General features: G+C 37.1%; 1 protein-coding gene across 5 annotated transcripts; it reads left to right on the top strand.

The window, feature by feature from the left end:
• The first annotated feature begins 3 nt into the window (after positions 1-3).
• On the top strand, positions 4-23,058 carry LOC100649642 (sodium channel protein 60E). Of its 5 annotated transcripts, none has more exons than XM_048413847.1 (21): positions 932-4,663; positions 5,524-5,732; positions 5,822-6,042; positions 6,606-6,786; positions 6,933-7,010; positions 7,094-7,235; positions 7,346-7,480; positions 7,551-7,780; positions 7,870-8,426; positions 8,884-8,972; positions 9,206-10,629; positions 10,706-11,021; positions 13,173-13,289; positions 13,389-13,547; positions 14,428-14,724; positions 14,842-14,996; positions 15,139-15,625; positions 16,030-16,097; positions 16,202-16,561; positions 17,199-17,579; positions 17,745-23,058. In XM_048413847.1, exons 1-21 carry the CDS (start codon positions 3,239-3,241, stop codon positions 18,130-18,132), a joined length of 7,419 nt encoding a protein of 2,472 aa, XP_048269804.1. In that variant the 5' UTR covers positions 932-3,238; the 3' UTR covers positions 18,133-23,058. The 5 variants fall into 5 exon arrangements, with proteins under 5 accessions (XP_048269807.1, XP_048269808.1, XP_048269805.1 ...); XM_012317982.3 differs by having other exon boundaries at positions 15,778-16,097; XM_048413848.1 differs by lacking the exons at positions 16,202-16,561; positions 17,199-17,579; positions 17,745-23,058 and having other exon boundaries at positions 928-4,663; positions 15,801-16,048.

Genomic DNA, 23,058 nt, shown 5'->3' with positions numbered 1-23,058 from the left:
GAACAGTTTTAACTCATTGCACTATCCGAGTTTTTATACATTTCATTAAGACAAATCTCAATTTATTTACTATATGTTTAAAAAATCAAAGTTTGAGAAACTAGGAGAAGGAGAGTAATATTAACAGTGCTTAATATGTTTTACAATTCTTTATATTTTCAGTTTTCATGTCGATCGAATGTGTAAAAGTGTTGTATTGTATTTGACCATAAAATTTTATAATGTGGCATGAAATACGTTATATACATCACATTTAAAAACGTTATATTTCTTGAATCTATAACTTTGAATCTTTATAGTCGAAACAGCGAACGTTTATAGCGAAATAATAATACGTTTAACCGTGTTACATGCCTAGGTAGAGTGGCACGTAATGCAACAAATTTTATTGCTTGCAATTTACAAAACTAATTGGATTTAAATATTAAGAATAATATGAATTTTATTTTTTGAATATCCATTATGCATACGTATATACATATATGATTGCGATTAATGTAATTTTTCTTGGTTTTGCTTGGTACATTTTAGATTAAAATATTCAAAGAACTAATAGAATTTCTATAAACGATGATCGAAAGAAAATAGATTATTCCATCTAGAGTAATTTTAGTCCATGTACAAGCCAACATATTCTTGCTGATTTAAAGGACAAATTATGAAAGTTTAAGGAATACGAAATCTTTTGTTGCACATGAAAAATGAAAATTTATAATCATGTCGATTTTCAATATACATATGTATATATGCAAATATGGTACGACATGTACGCAATATATATAGACGAATGAACTTTATGAATATTGAGGTTACATAAACGTAATATATATGAATCTTAATATATATGAATGTTAAAATATAAATGTAAAAATAAGTATTATTTAAATATTATTTACAGCAAAATCTCATAAACAAATTATTAATAATAAATCGTTATTTTTATTTCAGTTAATTTCCTGTTCTTCTCTCAATAGTTGATCTTTATAGGGGAGATATAAATAGATGTCCAAAGGACGAGAAAGAATATAATTATCAATAAACGAAATACCAAAGACAAAATTATTCATTCACGAATACGAAGTATCAATTAACGATTTTTAGACATTTCTTGACAAACATATACCTTTAAGAATCAAGTATTGTGTTGTACTTAATGAAAATTGATACCAATCAAATACTTCATCTAGCAAAAGCAACGCTAGAGGACAAATCAATAAGTATTTGAAAGATAGTTTGCAGTTATAGCTATATAGCCTGAGGAACTAGGACGCTTTATTCGAAATTTAAAGTCGATCAAAGAGAAAATCGTAGATGAATACCGCATGTGTCAGAGAGGAATGGAAGATTCGTGAGAACAATTTTCGGAATAGCAAGGAAACGTTGGAATGGGAAAGTACGATATGGTATTTTAAAGGATTGGAGACAAAGAAATAAAGTAGGAAATAAAGTAGGTAATGATGTTCTTAACTCTCTCCCCAAAGCGAATTTCAGGATTTTATATACAGCACGGTACATATGCACAAAAGAACGAGGCTTTTTCTGCGAAACATTAAACAATCATCGCCATGTTTTATCGTTAAAGTCGTTTGTGTTTGATTTTCGGGAGAAGAAAAGGAAGAAGAAGTAGAAGATAATATTGGTTGAGAGAAAAAGGAGTCATAATGTTTGTTGACCACAGTATCACCTGCAGGGGTCAGTTGTAGCTAGAGTGGGGGATAGCGAAGAGCATTCGTGCAGGCTGGTGGTTCGCTAGTTTCGCGGTAGCGATAACCCCCGATGCGCGTGTGCATGCATGTATTTCGATGTGTTAGGTTTAGATAGATTCGCTTATACAGGGAAAGAGAGACCTCAAAGCCGTTTTCCTCGGTCGTTCAATACGCGCGCGCGCGAAACGAATCGACTTCGTCCCATAGTATCGTCACAGTTCTCGTCGGAGACGTTCGTGATTTTGCACCCTTGTTCAAGTCACAATTTACCGAACTATATGACGAGGGTACACCACGGTTTCCTTTCTTATTTTCCTTCATCTCTATTTCTATCTTCGCCTTTCTTTCCCTCCAGTTCTCTTTCTCTTATTAAATCCTTCGTTTTCTTTGCTGCCTGCTTTCTCTTTACGTTCGTTTCTCTCGTTATATTCAAATACGTGTTAATATCTATCCTAATCCCATCCCATCCCATCGTTTCGATTTTAACACATAATATCGCGTTCCCCTCGGCTCGTTACTCGCAAATTTATGTGCCTGATTCTTTCTTCCTCCTTATCCCATTGGCTGACACGTCGTTATCATCTCATTTAAATCCAATTTGGAACGCTATTCAGAGCTCAAGCTTTGAATCTCCTTGGATAAAGCAAATGGTAAATATGATTCGCGAGTGTCATACGTTACTGGAGTGACCAGTAATCAACAGACTGGGTTTTACGTCATTCCTTGTTGTTGTCCTATCTTGTTATTCGGTATTGTTTTCTATTCGCGATGCGATCAACCACGGGATCGTGTGTGAACGATATCCAGGATACGACGTCGCAGGCCAGGCCGGATTAGGGGTACATCGATCATCAAGATATCAAGGAAAAATCACACAACGTCTCTTTCGAGTATACTCTAATACTTCCCTCCTCCTTCCTTGTTTTTCCTTGCTGTCCCTCGTCACCCGGTTTCCAACCATCTGACCGACTCTTCGTCCTTCCTGTCTTTCTTTTCATTATTTCTGTGTTTCTTGCTTTCGTTCTCCTTCTTGACTTTTTTTACCGCTTGGTGGTGAAACGCGCCGCAGTGGCACGATCGTCATCGACGAAAAAAGAAGAATCTATATACTGTACCGCGACACACATACGAGTTCGCGCTCAGTCAATAGCAGCTGCATCCTTTGAAATTTCAAAAGAGGCGCAAACACAAGAGCATATCCACGAGTGCGAAACGAACGCATCGTGATCGAATACCAGAGACGACCGGCGATCAAACTAGCGGAGAAGAAACTGCTGGCTTCCAGCCTGTCGTAATACGGTGGTGCTACGACGATATCGAGAAGCAGGCCCAGTCGGCGGTCCAAACAGTATTATGCGTTTTCTACGCTTTTGTTTATTATCGAGGGAAGAGATTCTTATGGATGAACGTGCACGAGCTGTCGAGTCGCGAAGTCGGTGAAAAAGAATAGAACGGAAACGCGATAAGCTGTACGTAGGAACCGCAACGATGAAAGGTACACATTACGGTGAGCCGAGGAACCAAAGATTCCAATGATACCTTCGCAAGGTGGCCGTGAGGGATACAAAGGTTCTGCCAACCCTCCGAGCAACGGCTCTGAGGACAATGGCTTCGCTAATCGACCCCGAGTGGCAGGCCTTTACGCGACGAATCTCTTCAGAGAAGAGCTCGTTCGATTCTCGTCAGGAGAGACTGCTCGATCTCATGGTCTCACGCGAGATACTCTCGAAAGATCGCCACGAGATATTGGAAGCCAGAGAAGTTTAAATCTCCCTACGGGCATAGCCGAGGAATTCGAGCTTTTGGATCGGTCGAGAGTCGGGATTTCGAGAACACCCCAGCCATTAAGGAGAGGAGAGACGGACGCTGCTGGTCACGAATCTAGATCCAGATTCGATGAATCCGCCACCAGACGAAGGGATCATTATGGATCGCCACCTGTCGAAAGGATTCGCGAGAGGGAGGACGAGCAACAGGAAGAATGTATTGCTCGATCCGCGTGCAGTACCCTTCGTGTGTCTCTCCTCGAGTTTCCGCTCTCCGAACAGACGACGTGGATGGAGTCGGACGTTGGTGATTCCAAGATACCTGTTTCGACCGATGATCTCGCTGGGAGAAGAGGGCCGGTTGACAGTTCGACGTTCGTTACAACATCTGCCTCGATACTTATTTCTCCCGCGAGTGAGACCAGCGAATGCGATGCAATCTCGCCTCCGGAAGTGGAGAAATCATCACCGCCACCGTATACGGGCCTCAGTCCGCCGGAGTATACCGGCCAAGAGTACGAGACCAGTGAAACGCCTTCGCCGATTTTTCCAAATTATCCACTGACATCGTACGCGGAAGAAACACATCACAGACGTTCGAGGTCGTCCATTTCGGACGCCGGGCTTGAATTCACTGCTGCACGCGACGAACGTTTAAAGCGTGATAGCCGATTCGAGTCGGAGCCGGATGAAGCTTTGGCGGAAGAGATCGGCAGATCGAGGCGAACCAGATCGAATTTAGAAAGGTCTACGGACGACGATGTCTCGAGATGTAGAGATGTCGCGAGGCTGCGACCTCCCTTGGCCGCAGCAGCGGGTGTTTCGGCCGATTCTGGGACCGGTGATTCCGGAAGTGCGGAGATCCAAGTGGATCCCCTCGGCATTCCCAGAACAACGACAGCCGGTGAAATTCTAGATGGAAGAAACGGAGTTGAGAATGGCCAAACCGCTAGTAAGTCGTCCATTAAAACTCCCACCGGGAACAATAAGCAAACGGTGAAACTCTTCACGAAGGAAAGTCTCGACAGGTTGGAAAACAAGACCGTACAACTCGTCAGAGATTATGGCTTTCAGCCGAAACGACGAATGTCGGTCGAAGATGGTGCGGTGCTTCCAAACAAATTCGAACCTTTCCCAACTGAGCTTTACGGTAGGCCTCTCGAGGAGATTGACAACTTTATCTACGACGAGGTACGTCTTTAGACTCCTGCTTTTTTAAATTATTTTATCGGTTAACCGTTAGTTAACTCGTGATATAATTAATTAAACGTCATACATTCAATTCGATTAATATGCAGGCTGTGCCGCAACATCGGGGAACCGCTTCACCACCATCAACTCTGCACATGAAAGTAATAGAAAAAGTTCATGCGAACATGCGCACCATTCTATAAGTAGTTACAGCGAGTTGAGTTATAACTTTGGACTTTTTTTTTTCTTTTTTTTTTTTACAACTGGATTAATTCTATCAGAAGATGGAGACATTGTATTCTACGCCTGTGAAAATTTCCATTCGATGATAAAACGTCTCCAATCTTCGCATCTAAGCAGGTCATTTTTGATTGCGTCTCGCGAAGGTATGCAGATACAGTTTGTCAAAGAAAAACCTCGCTATAACTCGGAGACAAGGTCGTATAACAAGAGCATATGTTTAGACAAACCCTTTTCATGTTTCATGCGCAGGATCCACTGCCAAAGTGATTCCCCGATGCTACCGGACACCCCTGTATTTTAGGGTGGAGAAGGAATAATTATAAGATTAATATGATTTAAATTTATGATATAATTGTAAGGTTGTAAAAAATAATTGTAATTGTAAAAATAATTGTAAAAAGTAAAACTAATCGCGTGGAAACTAGTCGTTTGATTTTTAGTCTATAAGAGTTTCGCTCGATTTTACTAATGCCAGCCTCGGAGTACGTCATATGCGTTCATTTATCGAAAATAGCAAGGATATCGCTATTTCCTTTTAATCCTTAAAAAGAATATTTCTTCTGGCATATTCATGGCGGAACATTTGATTCATGTATCACTCGTACCGTGTGTTTCAGACATTCTGCGTGGTATCGAAGAGATTTCGTAAAAATTACATTCACCGATTCACGGCGACAAACAGCTGGTTCATATTTTCCCCGTGGAATCCTATAAGGCGGTATTGTATTTACCTAAGCACGAATCAGTACTTCGATTATATAGTCATGGCCACGATAATATTAAATTGTGCCTTCCTCGCCATGACGGAAACTATCGAGGAAGCCGAGTAAGCATTTTCACGGGCCACGCGCAACTTCTCGGATTAATCAAACCTCTAGGAACATAATACGTCATTTCTTCCCTTTTGTTTTCCAGATATATATTCTTAGCTATATACACGGCCGAAATGGTGATCAAATCGATAGCCAAGGGATTTGCGCTCAATAAATACACTTACCTGCGAAATCCGTGGAACTGGTTGGATTTCGTGGTGATCACCAGTGGTTATGCGACTATTGGAATGGAAGTAGGAAATTTGGCTGGGTTGAGAACATTCCGAGTATTGAGAGCTCTCAAAACCGTTTCCATTATGCCTGGTAAAAATCTTTAAGAAAGCCGACTTTCTACAGACATCTCCCTTTCTTTTCTCTCTTCGAGATTAGAAGAAAATATCGTGTAAAACCCGGCTTCCTAGACCGTGGACGCGACGGAATTGCAAATTGGTTTCTGGCAATTGTCGTGTTTCTTTAGTTGAAATTACTTTACCTTATCAACGCAAAATCACATGACAAATTTCCGATATTCGTTCGTTCCAATTTAGCTATATCGTCTACTATGATATACATGGTACATATAGATAATACAGTAAATGAAAGGAAGTGATAGTAACGTGATATAAATGCGATAGGGCAGGGTTATTTGGCTATTAAAAAGTGAATTCATGACTGGAAAAAGATTGAGAAACATTGGCGTTACAGTAAAATATAAACGATATCATTATCGTTTTGATTGACATGAAACAGATAGAATTGACACAATTCGTAAATCAATGAATTTGTTAGAATTGTCTATCGGAAAAAGTTACTTTAAAAAAAAATTGCTTTCGTAAGTAAATAACGGGACGAAAACAAGGATAATCGTTTATCGAATATTTTTGCAGGCTTAAAAACCATCATCAATGCATTGTTACATAGTTTTAAGCAACTTGCCGAAGTAATGACACTCACGATCTTCTGCCTGATGGTTTTTGCACTTTTTGCTCTACAAGTTTACATGGGTGAACTTCGGAATAAATGTGTAAAAATTGTGGAATTCAATAATACTCAAGTCGATTGGAGAGAGTACGTATTGTTCGCCGTAATATGTTCTACTTAGATTCTTACATGTTGCTTGCAAAGTATTTATACGGATACATATGTATTAACTTGAGAGACAATGGCTCGTTGACTCTCAAGAGGCATTAACCGATACCTTATACCGTCCGCAGGTGGACTTGGAACTCGTCCAACTGGGCATTCGATGAAGACGAAGAACCAATAATTTGCGGTAACGCAACCGGGGCCAGGTTAGCCAAACTTGGTTCTTTATTACGCGCGACTGCTTTAAATGATACATGCCAATTTTAACTCGAGGAACCCTACATTTTAGGCACTGCAACGAAAGTTACATCTGTCTTTGTGTTGGCCCAAATCCAAACCACGGATATACAAATTTCGACAATTTTCTGTGGTCGATGCTCACCACGTTTCAACTGATTACTCTGGATTATTGGGAAGACGTCTATAATAAGGTAGTTGGTCAGCTTCTTTTCCGCGCGGATAATTGTTTCGCCAAGCAATCGCTATTTACATAATAAGTTAGTTTGCGAGGTATAAAAAGAATTGCTACATTGGTTTTTAGGTATTGTCGGCGTGCGGACCTATCAGCGTCTCGTTCTTCACGGTGGTCGTGTTTTTCGGCTCGTTTTATTTGATCAATTTGATGCTCGCTGTCGTTGCGCTGAGCTATGAGGAGGAAGCCGAAATTACGAACGAGGTATATAATCGTTGTAATTATTTACCTTGAGTTGTTTGCCTTTGATCTTATCTTGCAACTGGTACGACAGGAACGAAGAAAGGACTTAACCGACCATCGCGAGGACTCGACGTTTAGTTTCGACCCGACAAAAATCAATGTGAAGACGCTTGCCAAAGAAAAGCAAAAGAAATTAGACGCGAGGAAAGGAGTTCTCCTAAGTAGTTACACGCGCAAAAAAACACGAAGAAGAAGACGTGGGAGAAGTACTGCCGGTTCTGGTTCATCTGGTCAAGATAAAGGTGGCTCTGTGCCAAGCAGGTATACCATTTGTCATAATAAAGTCGAATTGCTCGACAAATAGGGAAAATCGTTTCAACGATTTTTATTGTAACTTTCTGTCCGATTAGGTCGGTGACACCAAGCCCGAGCCCAAGTCCAAGACATTCGAACGTTCGACCGTCTCACTTACTTCTACAAAATATTAGCCCACGAACTGTAGAGAATAACGGGATTCATAGATTGGCGCCAAATCGTGGAATGCTTCATTCTCGACAAGCAAGTAACAACAGTAATCAACACTCGTCGTTAGACGACTCAGGCGTTGTCGACGACCACGATGGCGACGATGTCACATCCGTAGAAGAACACGACAGGCGTGACAACAAAGAATCCAGGGCCCATTGGCAAGAGAGGATACCAACGAATAATAACGCCGATGGCAATGCCGAAACTAACGCGGTCGAAACGAAGAATGAAACGAATAACGAGACAGAAGTGGACAATGAAAGAGAAAAGTCACAGGCAACTCATTCCGGCGGCTATCTTCGTGCGCCTACGAACGTTCCAGTTTCTCTTGCCAGCGGAACTACTAGAGAAATTCGAGTGTTTAAATGCAACGGCGTGAAAACAAAGAAACAGATGTACACCTTGCCGCCAGAGTATCTATCGCACATTGTTATTTTAGGTAGGGGCAACGAATTTTCTTCATCGTTTGTACATATTCAAAGACAAGATTCGGTAATGATGCAGAAAAGGTGGCCTCGAGTCCAATGACTTTAACCTTGAGATATGTTGCAGAGGGGAAGATCCTTAGTAACATGTACTTTGTCCGAGGCATCGAACGGCCGTGATTCAAAAATTACGTTAGGTTAAATTTTTGAGGGGAAATCCTATGAAGTCTAACCGTAATTTATTACTATTTATTAATCACTTATACCGTAGTAGATGTAATGCAACAAATATCGTTTTTCTTTTGTCATAACATTCGAACCACGATCGTCTTACAACTCGGACAAAATGCACGTTACTCATAATTCTGCCCGGAGTATATCCCCGTAATTTAAAAGAATTGCAGTTGATTACTTACAATTACCCAAGATTCCATACAACAGTTACAACGATTCGTTTATCGTGGGTTTCAGATGATCTTCCCGATAGAAATTGCGAAAAGTGCATCCAATGCTGTATAGATTACGAGGGTTGGCTACGATTTCAGAATTGCTTGTACAAGGTAGGTATGCCAAAGAGGTAAAAGTAGAGTCGAGAGAGGAGCGTCTTCGGATATGAAAGCAAGTATTTCTATCTAATATAACGAGTTCGATATTCGTTGCGGATATGTTGGTCAAGGTGAATGATAACGAATAACGAACCAATTATTAGTAAAATACGATAAATAAGGCTAAGGATAGCAAACGAGAAAAATGAAAACGCTTGACTCTCGATTGACCAGTGGCTCGTATCTAGGTAGTGAGAGATCCACTATTCGAGTTGACGATCACATTGTGCATCGTCCTGAACACTGGTTTTCTGGCAATGGAACACCACGGAATGAGCGAGTCGATCCGACAGGCGCTCAACATCGGTAATAAAGTGTTTACCAGTATCTTCACCTTCGAATGTTTGCTGAAACTGTTGGCGCTGAGTAAAGATTTCTTCGCCAACGGATGGAACAATTTCGATTTGATAATAGTGTCAGCGTCTCTGATAGATCTTACTTTCGAGCTGGTAGACGGTCTGTCCGTGATACGCGGACTGAGACTTCTGCGTGTGTTAAAACTGGCACAATCCTGGACGACGATGAAGGTTCTTCTCAGTATTATTATTTCAACGATCGGCGCCCTTGGAAATCTCACCTTAGTTTTGGTGATCGTGATTTATATATTTGCCGTGATCGGCATGCAATTATTCAGTAAAGACTACACTTTAGACAAATTTTACCCAGATCCGGTACCACGGTGGAACTTTAACGATTTCTTTCACTCGTTCATGATGATATTTCGTATATTATGCGGAGAATGGATCGAGCCCCTGTGGGATTGCATGCGGGCAGAAGAGGAAGACGGGCCCGAGGCTTGCTTCGCCATATTTTTGCCAGCTCTCGTAATGGGTAATTTCATGGTGTTGAATCTTTTTCTTGCTTTGCTGCTCAACAGCTTTAATTCGGAGGAATTGAAACAGAAGAAGGAGGAAGTCGGCGATGACTCGAAACTCGCAAGATCGTTCGATCGTATCCGTTCGATTATACGGAAGAATAAATGTTCGCGCTTGTCTCAAGTTGTCGCTAAAGGGAAAGGGAAGGATGCTCGTTTCGAAAAGATCGTGCGACGCGTAATAGATCGGTCTGACAACGAGACTAAATACGCTATTCAAGAGACTGTACTCAGCCTTCCAAAAGATAACGTTTACAATAGATCTTATCAAGAAAGTTTAAATCAGCCCGTTTTTTCTTACGACCCAATGTACTCTCAGTCTCAAACGGAAGAACAAAGGACAAACGGAAGACAAAGAGAGAAGGAAGAAGAGAAGGACGGCTCGCCAGACGACGAAAACAATTATTCGAGTAAGGAAAAAGAGATTGAGGCAAACGAAGGCAAAGAGGAGGAATGTGAAGAAGTCGATGTCGTGAGAGACTCTTCGTCTTCGAACAAAGCACCAGTTGAAGAAAGAGTCGCGATGCTACCTCAGATAGATCCGTTTCCTAGACCCGAGGATCGGGTACCAAAACGACCTTGGCACGCGCTTGTCAGCTACGTCGATGAACTGACGGTTGGCGGTAGGAGAGATAGTAAAGGAAAATACATCGATGGCATGGGTTCTTTTCCTGGATTTGGAAGAAGCAACCGACGCAAAGAACCGCAAGATTGCTTTCCACGACAGTGTTATCAGAAGTAAGAATCCACTACTGCACTTGGAATTTCTCTCCTGCCAGCCAATCAATATGATAGCAATACGTTGTGTGTGCAGGTGTACCTGCATCGACCGGTGTATTGCAACAGCTATCGGCAAAAAATGGATCAGAATGCGAACAGTGATTCTTTCAGTCGTTGACACGCCTGCCTTCGAATGGATGATCCTGGTTTTCATTTTTGCATCCTCCATAACTCTTTGTTTCGAAGATATTTATCTAGATGATAATCCTTTCTTGAAGAAAATCCTCTATTGGACCAATCTTGGCTTCTGCACGCTTTTCAGCATTGAGATGTTACTCAAGTGGTTAGCTCTGGGTTTCTGCAAATATTTCACCAGTTTTTGGACAATCTTGGATTTTATAATTGTCTTTGTAAGTAAAGCCTATACATTCAACAGCAGCATCGATTTCGTATCGTATATATGTGTTTACGTGTATGTGTAAGCGGCAGCACATACGTGCGCGCGAGCGCATGCTGTGCAAATTTCAAATGTCCATCGTTGCTGCATGGATTTTTCGTTCCCGCTGGTCGTAACTATCCTGTTGCGATTTCGCCACTTTTTCTCACTGTTTCCTTCATTTTTATGCATTTCTTTCTCAATCTTTTATATATGTCGCCTTGCGGATTCAGGTACGTGCAAAATTAATATCTTGCTCCTATTGCATCCGGTTATGGTTGAATTTATGGTATATTTCTGACGCTTTATGTCTTATTTTGGTTAATCATAATTTCGCTAATGTTGCCTAATTTATTTGCCTCTTCTTACTATATTATCTGCCACTTTCGATATTTGTTAGTTTTAACATAGCAATTGTAAGTTTATATTTTACAATTAGTTATAAAAATTTGTCCACCTAATTTTGTCATATTGATAGACTGATTACACTATTTCCTCCAGTTGCCCGTTATATCCTTTCCACCGGATATTTCCTTAACCTTATAAGAATAAATGACGAATTCCACTATTTTTATCCGTATAGTATAAGATAAAGGAAAATTTTAGAAATTACACATAATTCTGATTTCTGCTTAGCTTTACTTAATCATTGGCCCATATCCATACGTATCATTACTTCGTGCTATTATTGTTTCTACTGCACTTGATGTAGAAGAGTTAAAGTTCAGGTGAGAGTATCCCGGTTAGAATAAGATATCATTCAGCTACTTTATCAATTGTATCTTTCTAGATTCTATCTTTGAATTTCAAGAAATGTATGCTAAATATTTAAATACGCGTATTTATCAAAAAATAACTACAATCTGCACTTTCTATTTAAATACATTTATTAAAAATAAATATATTATAGTTCCCATGAAATATCTGTAAAAATACGAATGACACGAAAAGATGTTCCAGACAAAAGTTGTATAGTATCGAGCAGACATTATCTATTTGTGCTTTTATCTGTTTGATTTTAGGACGATCTTGAAACGTTCTGTAAAGATGATATTAACATTTTTAAACGGCTATTTTTATTTTTTATTAAATATTCTTGTAGCTGACATTCTGAACGTATTCAAAAGATTACAAACTCGTGTCTTTGGTACCATTTTCCATCAAAATATGAACTTCAAAATTCAATGTGCCCCTACATTAGAATTACCCGCTATACACCACAGGGATGTATATCATATAAAGATGTTTCTCACAATGCCACCACTAGTATGACACTGCTGAAACACAAGTCCGCAGTTTTCTCAAACGTTTCCCAAACAGTCAGTTCTGAGCCGTCACTTTCAGATTAGGTAATTCCTTTTATCGATCTGTCGAATTTGAAAGTTTATATCTCGATGGCGGGTGATACAAAAAAAACGTAAGTTTATAGTATTTTGGAAACATCTGAATATCAATTACAAGAATATGTAATAAAAACCGGAGGTATTAAACAATTTTAATGTCATCTTTACAAAACGTTTTCAAGTCATCGCGATTTTATTTGAAACATTTTTCCATATCATTCGTATCTTTTCAAATATTTGAGCGTTTCTAGTGAAACACGACATACCCTAAGTCTACAAATATGCAAGGCTCAATAGAAATTAATTAAAGATAATTTCATGTAGCTTTTATACAAGTCTTCATACTTAATACAACAAAAGAATGTATTCTAATTTTTTGTACATTTATAGATATGTGTACCATGAATCGAAGAGAATACAGGATTTGACAGAAATAGTGCTTAACCCTTAACCACTTGTAAAATGCTTGAAAAGAAACTCACCAATACTGCTTTGCATGGCATTCTAAACACCGTTATTATCGACGCTTCGTTGGCTGTTTATACAAAGTAGCTGTACAATTTTTGTTTATTCAATTCCTTGCAATATGAATTTTGTATACGAAATTTGTAAATATGAGAATTTGTAACCGTTTTCTTTTGAGTTAAACAAACACTAATTACTACATTATCTTTACGATAATATACTGCCAAGCTATATGTACAAGCAGCATGTTATTTTTTGGAGATTCGAAGAAACGAACGTGTCTTCTCAACAATTGTAATGTAACTTTTCTTGAACAGGTATCAACGTTTAGTCTGTTGATAGAAGAAAACGAAAATTTAAAAGTGCTAAGATCTTTAAGAACCTTGAGAGCACTGAGACCATTAAGGGCGATATCGAGATGGCAAGGCATGAGGGTAAGGAATTTGCTGTAGACTATGCTGGTAGATTGCTGGTAGATCTCCTGGGAGCTTGAAATTTAGGAGTATCGGCTGTTTCTTTTTTGTCCTGGCTAGATCGTAGTGAACGCGTTGATGTATGCGATACCTAGTATATTCAACGTGCTCCTCGTCTGTCTCGTGTTCTGGCTGATATTTTCTATTATGGGTGTACAATTTTTCGGCGGCAAGTTTTTCAAATGCGTTGACGAGTACGGCGAATTATTAGATATATCAGTAAGTAAAATCTCTTCTCTATCGTCTTTCTCTGCTTTGACGATCGCAAAAGCAGAGTACAGTGGAACTCTGTTTATATGAACGAAATTTTAGTAATGCCTGATTAACTGAACTCTAGGTGAGCTCCTATTATGTCTGGACTACCGTCGAGCATTAATCCGCTTATATGAATGTCTAAAGAAGCGTTCATTCGATCAATATTATTGTCAATATTTAAGGTTCTCAACATTGTATCAACGATATATCGGGTGCACTAAAATGATGGGGCTAGACTTTAGGAAAAGACATACTTTAGGAGCATGCAGCACTCATCAAATAAACAGTCCCGGTTTTACAAGACGTTTTCTTACTTCAAGTCTGTAAGATAATATTTAAACACAACGTTTTCCAGCAGGTGAACCAGACGTGGCTGACCTGTAATATGACACCCTATATATTGATCAGCTGGACTCTAGAGGATCTGTTAAACTTGATTCAGACTAACGATCACTCACTACGGTGAGATCGGGTCAAGTCAAGAGATTTTCATTTGGTTTGAACCACTTACCGTGAATGCTCTTATTGGATTATATGTAAACGATTTTGAGCTAATTTGACCTAATTTAACGTGATTTGACCGTGATCGCTGGTGCGAATCGTCACTTACATACAAAAATGTTCAGAACCTTAAATACCGACAATGATATTAACAACGATATTGGTAGGTGGGAAGAGATAGGTGGTTTAGGACTGCTATTTCTAAAATTTCACAAAAATATATGAACGAGCTGGTTATATGAACCAACTTGTGCCCCGACAGGTTCATATAAACGGAGTTTTGCTATATCAGGTTGCGAAAAGCAAGAAAGGAATATTCGAATCGACGAACGTTACTTCTTAGATTGTAAACACGAAAGACGACTGTCTGAGGAAAAATTACTCTTGGGAAAATAGTAAAATTACGTTTGATCACGTCGGAATAGCTTATCTAGCTCTGTTCCAAGTAGCCACATTCGAAGGGTGGATGGAGGTGATGCAGGATGCAGTAGACGCAAGAGGTGTAGATCTTCAGCCTCAAAGAGAAGCAAACATCTACGCATATTTCTACTTTGTGATATTTATCGTTTGTGGCTCCTTTTTTACACTAAACCTCTTTATCGGAGTAATTATAGACAACTTTAATATGTTGAAGAAAAAGGTAAGAAACACAACCGATCAAAAAGACGTTATCGAAGAATAACTCTATTACGTATTTCATCGAACGCTGAAACATTTTTTCCATTTCCCTTCTTATCCTTTTTATCCCTATTTTCAGTACGAAGGTGGGGTGCTAGAAATGTTTTTGACCGAAAGTCAAAAGCACTACTACACTGCCATGAAAAAGCTCGGCCGTAAAAAGCCACAAAAAGTGATAAAGCGTCCGATGAATCAAATCCTCGCAATGTTTTACGACCTATCGAATTCACGCAGGTAACGAATTTCAGTTTTACTTGTTCATTTACATCCCTTTTTTCTTAACTACTCGTCTCCTTCTTTTTTTTTTTTTTTTTTTTTCAAGAACCACGACTACGTTTTGTCAATTTCGTTTTATAAACAACTACGATGTTTCCAGATTTGAAATAGCAATTTTCATTTTGATATTCCTCAACATGCTGACAATGGGAATCGAGCATTACGATCAGCCTCATCCAATCTTCTTCGTTCTCGAAGTGTCCAACGCATTTTTCACGACCGTTTTCGGTTTAGAGGCAATCGTGAAAATAATTGGGCTTCGATATCACTATTTCACGGTGCCATGGAACTTGTTCGATTTCCTCCTTGTACTGGCATCCATATTAGGAATATTAATGGAGGATATTATGGTAGACTTTCCGGTGTCTCCGACGCTCCTGCGAGTCGTGAGAGTGTTCAGAATCGGTCGAATCTTAAGGCTCATAAAGGCAGCCAAAGGTATTCGTAAACTGCTCTTCGCTCTGGTGGTTAGTCTTCCGGCGCTGTTCAACATCGGTGCCCTGTTAGCTCTAATTACTTTTATTTATGCCATTATCGGCATGTCAATCTTTGGTCATGTTAAAAAGCAAGGCGCGCTCGATGATATGGTGAGTAAACGTTATTAAAACCTTATCGTCTATTTCTTTGAATCTTTATTCCTTCGATCATATATTATCTGAACACGACATGCTAATTGATATTTCTTTGTTTTTCTCTTTGTGTTTTTTTTTTTCGTTTCTTTTTTTCTCATTTTCTGTAGGTAAATTTCGAAACTTTTGGTAGAAGCATGCAATTACTGTTTCGATTAATGACATCGGCCGGTTGGAACGATGTGTTAGAGTCTTTAATGGTACAACCACCGGATTGCGATCCGACTCCGACCAGTCGACAGATGAATGGAAATTGCGGATATCCTCTCTTGGCAATAACATATTTTACTTCTTTCATCATAATCAGCTATATGATAGTTATCAATATGTACATTGCTATTATCCTCGAGAATTTTAATCAGGCCCATCAAGAAGAAGAGATTGGTATCGTCGAAGATGATTTAGAAATGTTTTACATACGATGGTCCAAGTAAGAATTGCTTTTGAACTGCCCTTTTATGCGTATAACAATACTATCTTTGGTTATGCTCTCAATCAGGATTTGGCATTAACGTATGTAATTGTGATTCGTAGGTATGATCCGCACGCGACACAGTTCATAAATTTCTCGCAATTAAGCGATTTCATAGCAAGCCTGGATCCACCGTTAGGAATTTCGAAACCAAATATGGTCGCGTTGGTTAGCTTTAATCTTCCTATCGCAAAGGGTAATAAGATTCATTGTCTGGACATTCTGCACGCACTTGTCAAGCACGTCCTTGGACATGTAGAGGAGTCTGAAGATTTCCGAAAGCTACAGGAACAGATGGATATCAAGTTTAAGAAACAATTTCCTACGCGCAAAGAACTTGAGATTGTTTCTTCGACGAGAATGTGGAAACGTCAAGATAAAGCAGCTAGGCTGATTCAACGTACTATCAGGGAATTTATAACGTGAGTAACTAATCTTCTATTTCTTCTTTAACACGTTCACTGTGCTCCGGGGCATACATAGGGTGTCCTCTTAGATTTAAAATTTAAGGTTTGAGATTTAACCCAGTCCTATACCTCGTGTCAATTTAACACATTTTTCACGTTAATAATGATGTTATTCTGTCATTTGTACAAAAATTGATCCGAGCTTTTCTGACCTTTATTTTTTTTTATACGAAATGTAAATATTTAATATTGTTAGTGACAAAACATGCGACAAAAATGTATGACGGTTGTTACAAAGGACCGTGTGCGTCAAATTTGACATGCATAATTCTTACGTTTTATCAAGTCCTTTGACAGTTAATTCGTTGCCTTGTAATTGTTGCACGGCAATTATGTATTCATTGTGTATGACCCATTCGAAATGCAGACATGTATAGATTGTTCTTTAAAATACAACAATACAAGAGTTTGAGCTTTTTACGATGACGTATCAACAAACGGTATTTTGGTTGATAAGAAAAACTACTTGTATTATAGATATTGTGTACTTGTATTATATAGAGAGGAAACTTAATAATATTAGAATTATCAATACAGTGAACGTAATGGTATCTTGTAATGCGGATCGCAATAGAAATTCCATTGTGTTCAGGGCAAAAAAGGAACGTGAAAGGATGGCTCAAGAAGTAGACTCGCAGACTCAAACGTCGAGTCCTGGTGGTGGGAATGAGGGTAGGGGCGGGGGTGGATGGAGTGGCAAAGTATCGGCATTTCTACATGTGCATAGGGGTAGCCGAGCCAGTAGTCGCAAGTCCTCGAGGGCCAGCGACGCCAGCGATTTCAGCGAGCTCGGTACAGCTTCGGCATGGCTTTTTCCAAACTTACCTCTGCTGTTGCTCTCCGGCGCCACCGGTACTCACGAGGACCTGCCTCCTCCCGCTCTGACCGTATCCCGTCCCTCGCCGACTACAGAACAACAATCGTTTACCGGCTCCTCTGCTACTTCTGCTACTTCCTCTGATCTACACATTAGGTTTGCGTTTCTCCTTTTACTCGCAATTAACTTAGGGTAACCAAAAACATTTCGATAATTTATAACAGTTATTCGTAATTAAAATCAATTGAACTAATTTATTGATTGTTATACCGCATCTATTTTCATTTTTATTATAACTGTTATGGTCGTTGCTTACAACAGATCAATCGGGGGTCCGACTCTCGGCCGGCAGAATGCCGTTGAAAGTTATCCCGATGAGGAAGTCCCCAGTCTTCCTACGAAGCGCAGATCACTTCCGCCAAGCGCTACAACACTCTCTCTAAATACCTTACATCGTGACATCAAAGAAGCGTTTAGCAGACGTTGCGGTAGCCTCCGGAAGAAACATCAACCAGCACCAGAACCAGCTCCGCTGCCAATCGAATCTACCGATGTAAGCATACTTGTTACAGAACCCAGTCCAGAGAATTCAGCACCGCCTACAAGACCGGCACTACTTAGACGACAATCCGCCGCCACGGTCGTTCACGTCCTCGTTCATAGAGAGAGTGAAGAATATCGAGATACACAACCCGACAATGCCAGTTGATCTTAGATCGTTATGCTTGACATCCTTCCGAAATCAATTTAAACGAGAGGCTAGGCTGAAAGCCACCGAAATTTTGCTTCTTATCGCGTTACAGTGACCTCGAGATTCGAATCTCATCCGATTCCCTCTCCTCTCCCCCTTTCTTTGACGCTGTTGCCTTAACATCATTACCATCAAATGTTCTTACTATTTCATTATAATATGTACATTTGAGAAGTCTCAATGAAATTATTTCCTAACAATTACAATAGTAATAACTTTATAAAAATATTTATTCCGATAATTAGATCTTCTTGTAAACACAGTACGATTTTTCTTTTACAAAAGCTATTCTAACGAAACTTTTGATCCTAATGAATAATAGTAGCCTATTTTTAGTAATCAATTTATCTCGACGAGCTTAAATCTTTTTCTTATGCAATAGAAACAGTGATAGCTGGAATATATATAGTTGAGGTAGTTTAATTGACTCGATATTACATGAAACTCGCATTTCTTCTACCATAATTAAGGGTGATTGGACCAATTTAGTGAAATATATTTAAATTCCGATCCCTTCTTCAAGTTAAATCATTGATACGGTCTACTTGTTATAAAGAGAAATGAATAATAATTACGTGGACAAAAAAAATAATACTGCCTTAAATAGCATAGATTTTTCATTTGTATAATTATTTTGAAGAAAGAAACAAAAAGGACAAAAAAGAGAGGGAAAGAGAAGATGGAAGAAGGAAAACCAAACGGGAATTTTTAAAGAAGATTGTAAGATTGTACACTTAGCCAAGTAGTTGTTTTTCTTTACACATTTAAGGAAACGTAGAATACTAGTACCGCTACTAATTTTGTATAATATCAGACATCATAAACAATAGCATTTATAGAACGTAAACGTATGCGATGTTTGTCTTATTCAGAATTATCAAGGAAATTGCGATATTCCTAATAAGTAATAAGATTACATGCTTATCGCTAATTTAGAATTAATAATATTTCTTTTTTTTCGTTCCATATTTGTTAGAAAGAAAGACTTTCTCTTCTGGACACGTTATAGTATTCAAGTAATGAATCGTATATTCACTACGCTAATGATCGATATTTAGCTTTCCGTATATGTATATATGTGCTAACTTTATAATCAATGTTATCTGTTCAAGAATATTGGAGAAAATGTAACGATATAATTTTCTTTTATGTTGGAATCAAATAACTAACAAAGAGAAACAATAATATTCTAATTAAGCGAAATTAAAATTTGGTACATTATATATATAATATATATATAATAATATGTATATAATTATATATATATATATATACACGCGAAAAACTTAATATCGATCATCGATAATCAGCAGAATAGTAAATTTATCGAGAATCTGTTAACATGTATGGAAATCGAACAATGCCCAGAAAGGATGGCTCTCTCTCCTCTAACGTTCTTCATAGCATTATTTTGAAATAAAATGCATTAATATGTTACATTATACATATAATTATACTTACATATCGCACGGTATCTATTGCTCAAAAAAGAAAGAAAAAAGGAAAAAACGGAGAAATCATAATGAATTTAAATCTCACTTTCAAATTCATATTGATTTCTACATTGGCATAATATACAGTATGTTCTGTTTAGCTGAAAACACTCGAATATGTGGAAAAATACAAATGATACGAGAAAATGTTTTATTCCTTTGTAAATTCCAGATATTTGAACGTTTCTAGTTAAACAGGACATACTGTATGTATTGCTTTTCTTTCCATTTTCTATATAATTAAAAAACAACAAATCAAGAGCAAGCCAGTAAATATAGCTACATACAGTATGTCAAGTACAAGAAACGACAGTATTATAGATATCTTTGTTTTTTGATTCATTTCATTCAACTAATTATAACATGAAAAAGGTTTATGTAAACCTAACGATGTATACTTGTCTTCGAAGAGAAATCTTATAAGTTTAGTAATTAACAAATTGATATAAATATGAATATAAACGAATAAAGTAAAATTTCTACATATTTAGAACAATGATACAATTTGTTTTTATAATTTTATTGAAATTCGTGAAACTGAATTTATCAATGAATTTATACTAATCTAGAAAGAATTATTTTCTTTTCCGGATAAAATTGTATAAACAATAAACAGTATAAACAGTTTTTACTGTTTAACTATTAAAGACTATTATATTCAGAACTGTACTTTGTATGAAAGAAATTTTTAAATCTTCGACGATGAGTATTATAGATATCGCTCATTTACTACACAAGGACATCACTTGAATAACTTGAATTATTGATACAGAAAAAGCAATTGTTCCTTGTATGTACCTCTTTTGGAATTTTATAAATTAACTTCAAAAATTCACCACATCAGGGCAACAGTTATCCGCTGTTATTTATACTAATAGCTATCGCTGTTGCATCATCATGAAACTATAACAATTTAAAACATTCAAACTCTTCTTTTTTCTGTTTTGTCATTGTTGCAGCAAATGAGCGATATGTAATGTATACATACGTATATATACGTGTATCATATAATGTTGTATGTATATATATGTACACGTATTAGTATAAAATTAATATGTGTAAAAAATAATTTTTTATTTTATTTTTTCTTTGTTATGCTAAATTTGTGTGACAAAATCATAGAAAACTATGTCATCTAACATCCGTACAACATGGAACTAAAAATTAAGAAATATTTAATGACAGAAAAGGAGAGAGGTAGGAAAGAGCAGAAGGAAGAAGTGGGGAAAAAAATTTTTTAAATAGATTCACGTAGAGAAAGGAACAACGAATTTTGTAGTAATTAGTTACATTTTTAGCGTAACCTTATTGGATCATCTTCATTTATTTATTTGTTTATTTAATATTCAAATCCCTAAAATTAAAAAAGTCACACAATTTATTGATTCTTATAACAATAGATGTTCACGTTAACATTTTCATATTTTCCTTTCACAAATTAAACGTTGCCATTAACACGTCACGACCTCTCGTGGACCTATAGTGCCTATTATTAGAAAACGATTGCGAGTTAATATAATATGTATACAAAAATATAAACATGTATATTAGATTTTCATATTACAAAGCGTTCGTACATGAAAACAGTACGAGCTAAATTTACGTAAAAATCTCTCGTTAGAACGTACAACGTACGTTACTTTTAGAGTTTAGCATTTAATGCTTAATGCTTGATAAATCTGTTTCTTCGCGCGTTGACTATAAGACATAGTTATTAAGTATAAAGGATCACTGAGAAAAAGGTCGATAAGTAAACCAGACAGAAAGATATGATTAAAGATAAAAATTTAATATTTCGAAAATATAATTTAATTCGAAAATGTGATCTTTCCAAGACACGCATTGTAAAGCTATGTATCATGTCAATTAAAGGCATAAATTATACTGTATGTTATTCATAATTGGCGCCTATACGCGCGATACGTCTAGATACTACATACAATATTATAAATATATCAAAAAAATAAGAGACTGGACATAACACGCGACTATCTTAAAACTAACGGATAGTTAAATTCCAAAAAATTGTACAATCACGCTCGGATATCCACCAGGGATCCGAAATTATTTAGATTATAAACCTTTCTGCGTGTCTGCGTGCTGCGTGCGTGTGTGTGAACAAAATTCGATAAAATAACACCTGCTCAAACCTATACATATTTAAATACACCGTCAGGATGCACTAACCTAACTATAAATTATTACTGCAACTATCAGCTTTTTCTTTCGACGCTGGAACGTGCGATCGATCGTGCAATTCATTGTTAGTTCCAATTAGTTTAACGTTCCTCACATTTTTTTATATAAAAAAGACAGGAAAATACATCAAGGTGACAATATCGTTCACACAATACAATGAAACAACAACAAAAATCGAATGTTCTTTCATTCGGGCGAAAAGAAAAAAACGTATAGTTATGAGAAATCTTTTAAGTAATAATGTTAAAACAAGAGATACCCATTAGTACAGGGTTAATGACAATCGAGGTCTTGAAGGAAAATTGCTTTTTTCTATTCTTCCACTATTTTACGCAATTTACTTTGAAAAAACTTAGTATAACTATTTCAAAATAATCAATATCGTTTACTCTTAACAGTCAATACTCTATTATTAATAAATAATAATTTCAATTTATTACAAAATTAAAATTATAACGCTGTTAGGAATTCACTATAGATGAAAGAGTATAGATCATGTTCTAACATTCAACAATGATGGAAATATGACAAAATATAAAGATAAAGATTAGACGGAGGGAGGGGCGAAGAAGCAAGCAAACAGACAGAGCAGAAAATTCTGTACTAGTGTTGTAATGATTCATCAGATAAAAATTAAAAACAAAGCAGTAAAACGTTCCTTTACATCAAACTTGTAAATAGTATAATGATCCTTTAGTTTGCAAAAATGACTGTTTTGTCATTTAAATTTATAAACAAAGACTCGAGCATTGTTCTTCCATATATATATATATCTATATATATATATTAGTTCCAGTTAAATTTTATGTAAATTTCTATTTTCTTATTTGTTTCATAAACTCATTAGTAATATTACACTATGCATTTCAATTTAGTATGCTTTTAAATCATATTTGGCATATATTTAAGTCATACTTTTGTATTTAAATCAAATTTCTTCTCTAAACTTCTAACATATATAATATACTTGTACAAATGTACTTCCTCTTTATTATATTAACAATGCTCGATATAGTTTATAAGCTAATACGAGCAAATACTGAATTTTGAAATACAGTCTAATCAAATCTGACATTATAACACAAATGCTAACGATACTAATAAAAAACAGGTGAATAATAAGAATGTTAACCATGTATGAATGATATTATATAACTATTGCTAAAAAATAAATTATGGAGTTTATCATTGA

The sequence above is a fragment of the Bombus terrestris genome, chromosome 17 (genome assembly GCF_910591885.1).
Source record: "Bombus terrestris chromosome 17, iyBomTerr1.2, whole genome shotgun sequence".
Taxonomy (NCBI): domain Eukaryota; kingdom Metazoa; phylum Arthropoda; class Insecta; order Hymenoptera; family Apidae; genus Bombus; species Bombus terrestris.
This window is presented reverse-complemented; position numbering and strand designations above follow the sequence as displayed.

Coding starts and splice junctions, on each gene's coding strand:
- LOC100649642 (XM_012317982.3), top strand. CDS start 3,239: ATGATACCTTCGCAAGGTGGCCGTGAGGGATACAAAGGTTCTGCCAAC. Junction 7,781..7,869: donor GGTGGCTCTGTGCCAAGCAG/GTATACCATTTG, acceptor CTGTCCGATTAG/GTCGGTGACACCAAGCCCGA. Junction 16,562..17,198: donor ACTATCAGGGAATTTATAAC/GTGAGTAACTAA, acceptor CATTGTGTTCAG/GGCAAAAAAGGAACGTGAAA.